The sequence below is a fragment of the Nelumbo lutea genome, chromosome 2 (assembly GCF_056320005.1).
Source record: "Nelumbo lutea isolate HS-2025 chromosome 2, American lotus-T2T, whole genome shotgun sequence".
Lineage (NCBI taxonomy): Eukaryota > Viridiplantae > Streptophyta > Magnoliopsida > Proteales > Nelumbonaceae > Nelumbo > Nelumbo lutea.
In genome coordinates, this window is record NC_142685.1 from 31,487,260 (window position 1) to 31,499,307 (window position 12,048).

The 12,048-nt window shown below is 35.4% G+C and overlaps 1 protein-coding gene across 5 annotated transcripts in view; it reads right to left on the reverse strand.

The window, feature by feature from the left end:
- Window positions 1-12,048, reverse strand: part of PKL (chromatin remodeling factor CHD3 (PICKLE)) — a 76,415-nt gene that overhangs the window by 38,205 nt on the left and 26,162 nt on the right. For all 5 annotated transcript variants that reach the window (XM_088970397.1, XM_088970398.1, XM_088970394.1 and 2 more), the window contains 10 exons: window positions 8,450-8,500; window positions 8,275-8,374; window positions 7,642-7,784; window positions 7,427-7,530; window positions 6,972-7,110; window positions 6,658-6,827; window positions 6,483-6,549; window positions 6,253-6,375; window positions 5,111-5,217; window positions 4,934-5,015 (listed from right to left, as the gene is read on the reverse strand). In XM_088970397.1, coding sequence (XP_088826523.1) covers window positions 4,934-5,015; window positions 5,111-5,217; window positions 6,253-6,375; window positions 6,483-6,549; window positions 6,658-6,827; window positions 6,972-7,110; window positions 7,427-7,530; window positions 7,642-7,784; window positions 8,275-8,374; window positions 8,450-8,500 — 1,086 coding nt within the window. The remainder of the gene's footprint in view (window positions 1-4,933; window positions 5,016-5,110; window positions 5,218-6,252; window positions 6,376-6,482; window positions 6,550-6,657; window positions 6,828-6,971; window positions 7,111-7,426; window positions 7,531-7,641; window positions 7,785-8,274; window positions 8,375-8,449; window positions 8,501-12,048) is intronic.

The following is a 12,048-nucleotide window of genomic DNA, read 5'->3' on the forward strand; positions in this document are numbered from 1 at the left end:
ACCCTCTCCACCTATCTTGAAACTTTTGGGGTTATTCATCAAAGTTCTTGTTCCTACACTCCACAACAAAACGGGGTGGTGGAAAGAAAGAACAGGCATGTGGTTGAGGTTGCCAGATCCCTCTTGTTTGCATCTCATGTTCCTGTAAAGTTTTGGGGAGATGTTGCTCTTACTGCTACCTTTCTGATCAACCATACGCCCTCCCCGATCCTTGGCTTTAAAACTCCTTTTAGTCTTCTCGTCTCGGATGAGGATCTCTTTTCTCTTCCTCTCCGTGTGTTTGGGTGTACTTGCTATGGGCATATTCATAGTCACCAAAGGCACAAGTTTGAACCTAAGGCTCATAAGGTGTGTTTCTGGGATATGCCTCCACACGGAAGGGTTATTGCTGTTTTGATCCAGTTTGTGGCACCCGCTTTGTATCTCGGGATGTCACCTTTGTCGAGTTGACTCCCTTCCTTAGTATTCCTCCTGAGGGAGAGAAGTCTGATAAGCCCTTTGTTGGCGTCTCCAACCATTCCTCTTCCCATCCCTTGTGAGTCCAATCATGGGGTGTCCACCTCTTCCATTGGACCTACCTCTGATATCCCAGCTCCTCCACCTCCTTCTGCTCCTGCTCTCCAAAGGTGGTACCAAAGGCAGAGATTCAAACATGTGCAGGTTGTTTCCACTCCTTCAGAAGAGTGTCTTGCCACTCCCATCATTCCTGAGGAAACAGGTCAGCCCTCTACTGACCCATCTCTGACTGTCCCAGACCTTGACCTTCCTATTGCTCTTCGCAAGGGCAAGCGGAAGTGTACAGCCCATTGTATCTCCAAATACTTATCTTACAGCCTTCTCTCCCCTTCCTACTACTCCTTTCTTGCCTCTGTGTCTTCCCATGTGATACTCAGGTATGTACCGGAAGCATTATCTCAAGATGAATGGAGGGATGCTATGATGACTGAACTTGATGCATTGCATAAGAACCATACCTGGGATATTGTGGACTTGCCAGAAGGGAAGGAACCAGTGGGTTGTAAATGGGTGTTTACCATTAAGTATCACTCTGATGGCTCTGTTGAGAGATTTAAGGCTCGATTGGTTGCTAAGGGTTACACCCAAATGTATGGCATTGACTATCTTGAGACATTTGCTCCTATTGCTAAGATGACTTCAGTCATGTTTTACTTTCTCTAGCAGCTACTTTTGACTGGCCCTTACACCAGTTTGATGTTAAAAATGCCTTCCTGAATGGAGACCTGCATGAAGAGGTCTATATGTCTCTACCTCCAGGAGTGTATGGGAAAGAAATGAAAGGCAAAGTGTGTAAACTACACAGATCTATTTATGGTCTCAAACAATCTCCTCGGGCTTGGTTTGAGAGATTTCGGGCTGCTCTTATCTCATTTGCCTACATTCAAACACAATCTGATCATACACTATTCTTAAAGAAAAATGACTCTCTAGTGACCTTCTTGATTGTTTATGTTGATGACATTGTGGTCACGAGTAATGACATTGAAGAGGCCAACAAACTAAAAAGATTTCTCAACTCTAAATTTGAAATCAAAGACTTGGGAGATCTTCGGTATTTCTTGGGCATTGAAGTTGCTCGATCTAAGGATGGTATCTTCATATCTCAGCGCAAATATGTCCTTGATCTTCTTGCTGAAACTGGTAAACTTGGCGCTAAACCCATCTCCACTCCCATTGATCCTAATCATAAGCTTTCTGCCACAGATGGTGAACCTTTGCCTGATAAGGGAGTGTTTCAGAGACTGCTTGGGAAGTTGTTATACCTTTGCATGACTCGACCAGATATTTCCTATGCAATAAGTGTTATTAGCCAGTTTATGCATTCTCCCAGAGATACTCATCTAGCTACTGCAAAAAGGGTTATGTGCTACTTGAAAGGTACTCCAGGGAAAGGTATTCTGTTTGCTAAGCATGGTCACATGAAGCTGGAAACCTTTACTGTTGCAGATTGGGCAGGATATATTGATGACAGAAGGTCCACCTCTGGTTATTGTGCTCTAGTTGTTGGGAATAATATGTCTTGGAGAAGTAAGAAACAATCAGTAGTTGCTAGATCCTCAGCTGAAGCAAAATACAGGGCAATGGCTCATGGTGTGTCAGAATTACTATGGCTACAATCCCTTCTAAAGGAATTGGGGGTGGACTATGAGAAACCAATGATGCTCTATTGTGACAACCAAATTGCTATCAACATTGCACATAATCCTGTTCAACATGACAGAACTAAGCACATTGAGGTTGATAGGCATTTCAAAAGAGAAAGAGTCTCTTCAAGAGAAGTTACCATTCATCACATCAGAAAAGCAACAGGCCGATATCTTGACCAAGGGAGTTCCAAGGGGGAAATTGACACACTATATAAGCAAGCTGGGCATGATTGACATCTATGCTCCGCTTGAGGGGGAGTGTAAAGAGACTGGGCCGAATGGGCCCTAACAGCCTCTCTTGTAATATCTTTTATTTTATGTTGATGGGCCACACTTAATGGGCCGGTTATTTATTCTTGTTTATTTCCTTTATGTAACTGCCAAGCTGGCCGCCCACTTAAGGGCATACTTGTCATCATTAATTTTTTAGATCTTAATAAAATAGGGTTAGAGGAGAATGGAGTTTTTATTCGACTTCTTCTCTTACCTCTTCTCTTCGCTGTCTTCTTCTCTTATACAGTTATTCAGACCTATTTTATTCTGCTAATCACTGAATTTAAACTTGATATTAGAGGACTGATTTACATCTAAAAGTAACAATAATTAATTTTAGATATCAAACCTGTTTTATTCTGCTAATCACTGAATTTAAACTTGATATTAGAGGACTGATTTACATCTAAAAATAGCAATAATTAATTTTAGATAGGGTTGCTTATCAAACTCAAGGATGGCAATTTTCCCCATTTCCTCGATCCCCGTGGGGATCCTCCCCGAATGGGGCAGGGATGGGGATGATTTTCCCCCCACAGGGACGGACATGGGAAAATTTTCATCCCCGTTGGTGGGGATAGTACAAAGATGGGGAGAGAACTCCCTGGCCCGTTGAGACCCCGGTCCCTGCCCCATGGGATCCCTACTAAAATATATGTGTATATATACACATACGTTTATATATGTATACTAGGCATGACCGCATAGTAAGTATGGGTCTATGATCTATAAATAATTTCAATTTTTAAATATTCTATATTAAAAAGTTAGGTTAGATTTTTTACATCATTTTTATAGATTTTTATTTGATTTACGAGACTTACCATATTTTATCTAGATGAATGGCCAAACTAACCAGGTCAATTTGGTTAGCCAAACAACCTACAACTAAACCGAAATAACCCGTGAACACTAGTTTAATCTCCAATAATTATTAAAAATTTATAGCAAATACAGAACAAATTAAATTTAAGAAGCTAAATAAGAGTAGTTACTCCAATAATTATTCAAAATTTTCTATTAAATAACAAAACAAAAATAGATTTATACATAATATTGAAAACATATTTATCACAAAAAACAATAAATAATTACTTAAATGCAATAAATATTAATTTTAGTATATATAAATATATAATACATATAGATTAAGTTTTTAAAATTATTATTAAGAAACATTAATTTTTTTAAGTTATTTTCTAGAATTATTACTAAGTATAAATGAAACTAGCTATTTACAATATTGTTTATTTAATGAAATTATGTCATTATTTAAATCTTAAAATATTAAATAGTTGTTGAATTTAATAATCCATAAAATTATAGTACTATTAATATATAATTTTTTTTATTTTAACTATTTAAAATCTGGTTATGTTAAATATTTCGTTATTTGAAATATTTAACTAAATATTTAAAATCGTAATCTATTTATTATAATTGAAAGTTATTCAGTAACTATTTAAAATATATTATTATTTGATTTAAAATATTATCTTTAAGATTTTGTTATTTAAGATATTTAGTTATTGAAGTATTTAAATAATATTTCATTTTTTTATATTGGATTTTTATTATTTGAATAACATTTAGATTGAATAATCCAAAAAGTCATAACTTATATTGTTTGTGCATAATTTCGTGATGAATTTTGTAAAAATATATAATTATTAATAATATGAATATAATTAAACTGATTATAATTATTTTTGTCTTTTTAATAAATATTTTTAAGTTATTATATAATTTTGTTAGAATATTTAAACAATTCTTAAAATTTTTAATTCAAACTTACTTTAGATAGATGTATTTAAAAAGTGGGGTAGAAGATAAATAAGAATTAGAGATAACTTAGGAGAGAAACTCTACTAAATTAGAGATAACCAAGGAGAAAGTTGGGGATAGTGGGAGAGATTGTTTAGGATAAATTTTAGGATATTAGATTATTTAGGTTATTGGAACGTGTGGGGGAGAGAGAGAGAGTTTAGGAAGACTTTTTGGGGGAAAGTAGAGTTTCTAATTGGTAGTTTCAAAAATGACATGGATTAAAAAATAAAAAACTCAAAAAAAAGGAGAAAATTTCTAGACTTCATTCTTTCAATATATATATAGATAGATAGATAGATAACACAAAGTTTAATAAAATTATCAACATTAATTGACTAAGCCTCTAGAATCCATCCATCTTGTATATGTTCTCTTAACATGATCAAGGAACTCATGCCTCTTAATCCATTAAGAATACTACTTCTAATGTATATAGCCACCAAGGAAAAGAGGGAGAGCACTGTGGAAAAACAAAAGGGTAACTACTCTTTGGACTAGAAGACGGATTGGGATTATGGGGCCCTGACAGCCTTGAGTATAGGACTGCTGTTGGAACTGTTACATTCTTTTGTTCTTCGAACAATAAAACTTTTAATGAAAATTTCCAATGCACCTATTTGCATTAAGGAAAAATTGCACATGCAAAATTACACACAAGAGTCACAAACCTTGAAGGCCTTTAAAAAGCCATCTTCCTCTTCATCGTCCACCGTTGCTTCTTCATCATCAACTTTCTCACGATCAAGTAATCTATTTTAGAAAAAACCATGAAAACCAAATTTCATTACCACAAAAAAATTAACAGTACGAAGACCACAAACATAGAATAATGGAACATATTTTACCTATCTATAGCAGCATCATCGTAATGAATTTGCCGGGCCTTAGCCTCATCACTTTCATCAGCAAATAGCTCCTTTGAACCATATCTGATGATATCATCCAACTCTTCCTAGTGACAAGATTCCAAGTGGAAGTTAGCCTCATCACTTGCATCACTTGGAAGCTTAACAAAATGCACTTTGCAGTTATATCTGAAAGAATAGAATGTGACAAAAATAATTTCATGATCAAACTATGTAGTGTACATTGTACGAATAATGCTGACAGTATTCACACATGAAAGGCAATCATGGCTGAGTTTCTTATAAGATGTTAAGAAGTCCTCACATTCAAGGATTAAAATGTCCCCAAATAAATTGAGGGCCATATCAGTAAGGGTCATTTGATTACAGCTGTAATAGCCCAACTTAATGGCTTATGGCTTTGTCATTAAGCGGTTAAAATAACTAAAAAGCCATTACCCAATGATGATCCCAATTCAAATTTAGCCAGGAACTCACAACCTCAAAAACTTATTCACTAAAAGACAATCCAATAAGTCATTCAGTAATGCAGTTAAGCCACTTCAGCCAATAAAAAATGGCCCACAACAACCTTAAGACACCTATATCAGAAAAGCACGGAGACAATTGAGCATACCAGATAAGTAAGATATGAATAACAAGGGAAAAGAAAAGCATGTAAAGCATGTATAAAACAGTTGCATTAGCACTCAAAGTCTAAAACAACAACAAATACAGGATAGGAAATGCAAATTAATTTACTCGTTAATTATGGAACACAGTGATACAACACTGGTTTTCCTTTTTTTTTTCTTTGACTAAAGTAATGGCTAATGAATTGCATTACCTATTAGAGAGAAAAGAAGACAAGAATAAGGAGAGAGGTTAAAGAGAACAAGTTCATAGCCACCAGTATCAATACTCTAATGCTTGCTTATATATGAATGTGATCAGAGCAAAGATGAAATTCATGGTCATTTGTATTCCCAAGATAATAGCACTAAATGAAATAGAACTGAAAGAGTTCTTTTAATCAATCAGGATAATTTTAAAATGATTTTGACTTTCGAGAGGATTTGCAAATATCATGATGAATGAAAAATAAAAAAGAAAAAAAGTCTCTGACAAACACAAAAGTATACCTGATTAAGGTTTTGTGTCTTAAGCCGGCCCACAACTAGATGCTCTAAAACCATTTTCTTCTTTGTCATCTGCATCATCCTTTCTTCAATGGTTCCTCGTGTTATGAGCCTATAAATCATTACCTGAAACATCACACCAGTCACCAAATGATGTCTTTGTTCAACCATAGAAAAAGAAGAAAAATCTGAGAACCATCTTCCTGCATGCTACTTATGAAACTACACTTAACCTTATTAGTTTGCCCAAGCCGGTGAGCTCTGGCCATTGCTTGTAGATCGGCATGGGGATTCCAATCACTGCAGACAGAACAGAATGCCACTAAATAGATAAAGTGGAACCAGAAATAAAGATATGAAATGGTAACAAGTAAAAAGCAGGAGAAAGAAACAAAAAAAGGCCGTTACCTGTCATAAATAATAACAGTGTCTGCAGTTGCAAGATTTATTCCCAATCCCCCTGCTCTAGTAGAAAGCAGAAAGCAAAATCTTGAAGAATTCTTGGCATTGAAACGGTCTATGCGGACTTGCCTTTCTGCTCCAGCAACTTTGCCATCTATCCGTTCATAGTGCCATTTCTTACCAAAAAAAAAAAAGATGAAGTTGAGATTGTTAGATCAAGATACTAACATGGGAAAACCACATCCATTCAACACTTGTTTACAAGAAATTCCATTTTCAACTGCAAAAGAACATATCGCAGAATTGTATAATAGTTACACCTTATAAGCCAAGTAGTCTTCCAGCAAGTCCAGCATGTGCTGAAATTGTGAATATATCAGAACTCTATGCCCCTGCTCTTTTAGCTTGACCATCATCTTGTCCAATAACTGCAACTTCCCAGAAGAATCTAACAACTGCCTGCCAGTTGAAAGTAAAAAAGATAGAAGCACAAAAATTAATGAAATAAACAAAGAATGCTCACTAGCAGAAAATAAGTAAATAAAGCTTCAACCATATGGAAAAACTTCAAATTTTCTGGGAGAAGATTACTTCAAATTCAAGAAATAACCAAGAAATTATCTCATTCTACCCCAAAATTTAAGAATCTAGCTCTAATTTTAAGATAAAAATGTATGAATGGCATCTTTTGAACCTTGCAAGCATAGAACTTGCATTCATAAGAGTCAAAATTATCAGTAATAAACAGGTAGCTAAGCATATGATATAAAATTACTTGTAAGCTTCACCAGTGTCCTCTATCTCTGGTTCGACTCCTTCTAACATATATGCATGACAACAAAGCTTGCGTAGTTCCATAACCACATTGATTAGAGAAATCTGCAAACATAAGTTAAAGAGAGAAAAAGAAAAGGGCAACAATTAGCCATGATATCTGCATATCAAGAACAGGAAAAATGAAATTCATGCCAATAAAATATGCCATATTACCTGAGGACCACCCCGGCGAGTTAGTAGTTGATAGTTACGGGTCAGAATGGCTTTGTAGTATTCTTTCTGCTTGCTATTCAATTCAACACGCAAAATAAGTTCCTTTTTAGGAGGCAACTCTTTCATGACATCCTTCTTCACTCCTACGGTTTCAACAAACAATTAATCAACAAGCTAATAAATTAGAATAGTTAAAATAGAACAGCAACCACACTTTACAGTTTAACCAAAGACTTCACAGCTAGTTTATCAGGAAGCTCATGAAACAGTAGTTAATACATATGCAAAAAGAAATAACTGAATTCATTAGGAGAAACCTAAATCACACTTTGAAGAAATGCAACAGACATGACTAGAACCAACCAGGAACCACATTCACTAGATGAGTCTTCAGATTCCCATGCAAAGGGCAAAAATAATAATGGAACCGGAAATCTTAAAACAGCATCAACAGGAAAATATACCATATAAATATCATGCAAGTAATAATAAAATTCTACTGGATCTCACTGAAGAGATAAACAAAAGACAACTAAATGTTCTGCTCGCCACAGATATTCAAAAACTAAAAGTTAGATGAGAGAGCAGGAACAGAACAGGTAGCACCAGAGGATAGAAAGTCAAAGTTTATACTTCTAAGAAGATGTGGAGCTAGCATTTTATGAAGCCTGGCAATCTGCTCCTCTTGATTGATATCCTTGAACTCCTCCTGAAATTCCTCCAAACTTCCAAACTGGCAAGTGACCCACAAAAATATAGATCAGAAATATGCATAGTACACTCATGCAAAAGTGGCAGATGTACAGACCTTTCCAGCATCAAGAAAGTGCATGAGCATGAATAACTCATCCAGGTTATTCTGAAAACGAATCAAACAAGTCAAAGTTAATAACTTATGCCAACCATTGATTAAAATGTTGTAGCAAGTCAACAGTCTGGAGAGGAAAAGAAACAAAATATTAATAAGCATAGAAGAAAAATAAAAGAACCTCCACAAAAACACTAATGAAGAGAAATTAGAAAAATGGATAAAACCAACATAAAGAACAATGGATGGAATGCTGGAATAAGGGAAAAAATGATAGTGAGTATTCTTTCAGTTAAAAATACTTTGTTCTCAGGCTCTTAGACAGGACAAATTATTGGGCAAAAATGATATTGAGTATTCACGGGCTCTTTGACAATGGATAGGATGCTGGAGTATTGGCTAGTGCAAATCAAGCTTCTCCATGGAAAGCCATCAATGAGATTCTTCAATCATTCCTACCCTTCATCAAATATAATCCTTGTAGCAGTAATAGTATTAAGTTCTAGAAACATATTTGGCTGGGTCTTCCCCTTTGAAGGAACATTTGCCCTCATTGTATCCACTAACTTGGTTTAAAAATGAGCTTATTTCCAAACTCCTTATTCCTTCAAACTCAAGCAATGGATTTACAAGGGATTTGGGTTTTCAGAGAGGTATAAGAGATTCTGAACTTTTTTTTTATCAGCTATAAGAGATTCTGAACTTCAGAATGTACTCCACCTACTTCAAATTCTGGAAGAGCTCTATTTTGATCCTTCCAAGCCTCATACTCGAATTTGGGTGTGTACTCCCTCAGGTTCTTTCTCTTGCACTTCTTTCTTTAAAGCCTTATCTCAATCTTCCACTAGCTCTCGCCTTCTTATCCAGTCAAGGAGGTATGGTGCAAGCCTATTCCTCCTAGGGTTGGATCTTTTTGTTGGGAAGTTGTTCATGGGAAAATTGATACTGGGGATTTGCATCAAGGAAAACGACCGAAGTGGTGTACCTTGTGTAAGGCTAATGGTGAGAATTGTTTCCACTTACTAATCTCTTTGTAGTTTTATCACTTCAATTTGGGAATGGTTATTCTCTTTGTTTGGATGTAGGTGGAATCCTCCTGCAGATATTCAAAGCCTTCTTGCTCCAACTATCTTTACATGGACAAAAGGGGAAGACTTATTTAGAGACGCACAAGAGCGGAAACAATATTAACAATTTGGGAAGAAAGGATCCATAATATTTTTGGAAATGGAGAGAGGTAAGGAAGGTATAATTGAAACAATAATAATTGAGTGGAAGGAGATTGTCAAGTGGCTTATGAGTTGGCTGGAGAGTATGAAAGATGACCCTTGGGTACTCCCAACTTTTAATAAGAAAGTTCAATATTTGGCATCCACCCTTAACTGTTCATTCGGGAGGAACACCTTGGACGACTAATATTGTAGCAGATGCACTTAGGCTAATGTTTGGTTTGAAGGAAAAGGTAGGGAAAGGAAGGGAAAGACAGGGAAACCTATACAAGTTAAAAATTCACAAGTTAAAAATCTGGCAAGGCATGATAGGCTAAAAGGTTACTATAATGGAGAATTAAGGATGTTAATAGTTAATTGCTAAAAAGGCTAGATGAGGGAGAGATGGTCGAAGGTGTCCAGAAATTCACATTTGAGACACCTGTGGTGTAATTTTCTTGGCCTGTCCCAAGTCTAAAATATGATAAATGTGATCTCTCAAATATATATGGAGTATGGACTCATATAAGTTAGTGAAAGAGCAGAAGTTTAGGGAGGATCCAAACATGGAATTGTATTGGGCTTGCCTCAAGGGGCATGGTACAAAGGTGGCTAATAGAATTAGGAATGAAAGATAGTTAACATCATATTAGTTATTTGAAATAATGCAATTGGAAAGAAATAAAGAAATTAAAAGTTTGACATGCTTGAATATATTTTGTATGCCATTCTTTATTTTATTTTTGTATTTTTCACTTTGAATATGTTTTATATGATATGTTTATGTATTCAAACTTGAGTTAATAGGCTTTTAAAACATTTAGTTTAAAATTAAAGTTTGAATTCTTTTAATTAATACTATTTTAAATATTTTCTTAATTTATTTTGAACCTTTTACATTTTATGATATTTTTATGAATTTTTTTAATTTTGTGCCTTGCTTCAAAAAGGCATGCACCTGGCCTTTCGCTTTTAAAATACTAACTAGACCTTTATTTTTTCAATAAAGGTGAGATTTTCCAGCTGCATGGTATTCAAACCTAAAAGGAGTAGGGCCTCCACAAAGGGGGCAATGATCAGAGGTTACTCTAGGAAGTGCTTTCAACATTAAACTCCCCCAAAATTCTTCCGAATCCACCAAGAACAGGAAGTCTAATTTGGAACGAACCGCAACTTCTTGAAAATTACGCCAAGAAAAGAATGCTTGTAGTAATGGAGGCTCTTTTAACTCCAAACAATCCACCAATGCATTAAATTTCCTCACGCTCATGGTTATGCCTTTATTTGGATTATTTTATTCACGTGTATATCTTATAACATTAAAGTCACCACCCAAAGACCGTGGTCCTTCCCATAAGCCTTAGATTGCACTCAACTCCTTAACTCTTCCCAAAAAAATAGGTCCTTCTCTCTATATGAGTTAGGACCATAGACAATTGTTAAAGCCCATACCCTTCCATCACATAGCCTTTTTACTTTTATTGAGATAGAGTACTGTCCAATCAGTTCCTCCTAATAGGCTTGTAAATGGAACAAATTCGAATCAAATCAAGTGATACCCGTATTCGATTCCAATCAAAGAACAAGCAAATTCTAATCAACAACCATCAGATATTCAAAAATACAAACTTAATTCGAATTTGTTTAGAGTACCAAATATTCGAAGTGATTCAAATTTGACCAACTGTAAAACCATTGAAAATCCTAATTCTAGAAATCAGATCAAGAAATAAGAAATCCCTTTGGCTATGAATTGTGAGCAAAAAAGAAAAACCTCAAGAAACTAGAACAAGAAGAAAAGAGAAGCAAAAAACACCTAAAATTTTAAGAATAAAAAAGAGAGATGGAGAAATAATGGGAAGAGCAAGAGATAAGTTGGAATAACAGAAGTTGGAATGCCAGGAAGCCCATTTGTCTTTGACAAAATCTGGTGTTGTCTCCCTTTTCTCCGTGCTACCTCTGATTTTTTGTTTTTTGTTAGTGTTCGGTCTACCTATTAGACTGATAACAGTCAAGGAAGAGAGAGAGAAGAGAAGAGAGAAAGAGAAAAAGCAGAAGAACTAAAGAGAAACAAGGAGAAAAGATTCTAGTTCGAAGGAGAGAAAAAGTTCTCTCTCCCATTCGGCCAGATGTATTTTATAATACTAAAATAACGTGGAAAAGTCACATATGCCCCTACTTGAGTTAGGGATATTAAATCTAACATAAATTTACACATCAGCACCTAAACACAAGCACAAAAGACAGAAATATCCCTACATACTCGACACTAACACTCCCCCTCAAGCTGGAGAGTATATATCATATAATCCCAGGTTGTTATATATGTAGTCCACTCTCCCCCGACTCAACCCTTTAGTAAACAAATATGCCCATTGGTTCCCTGTGTTG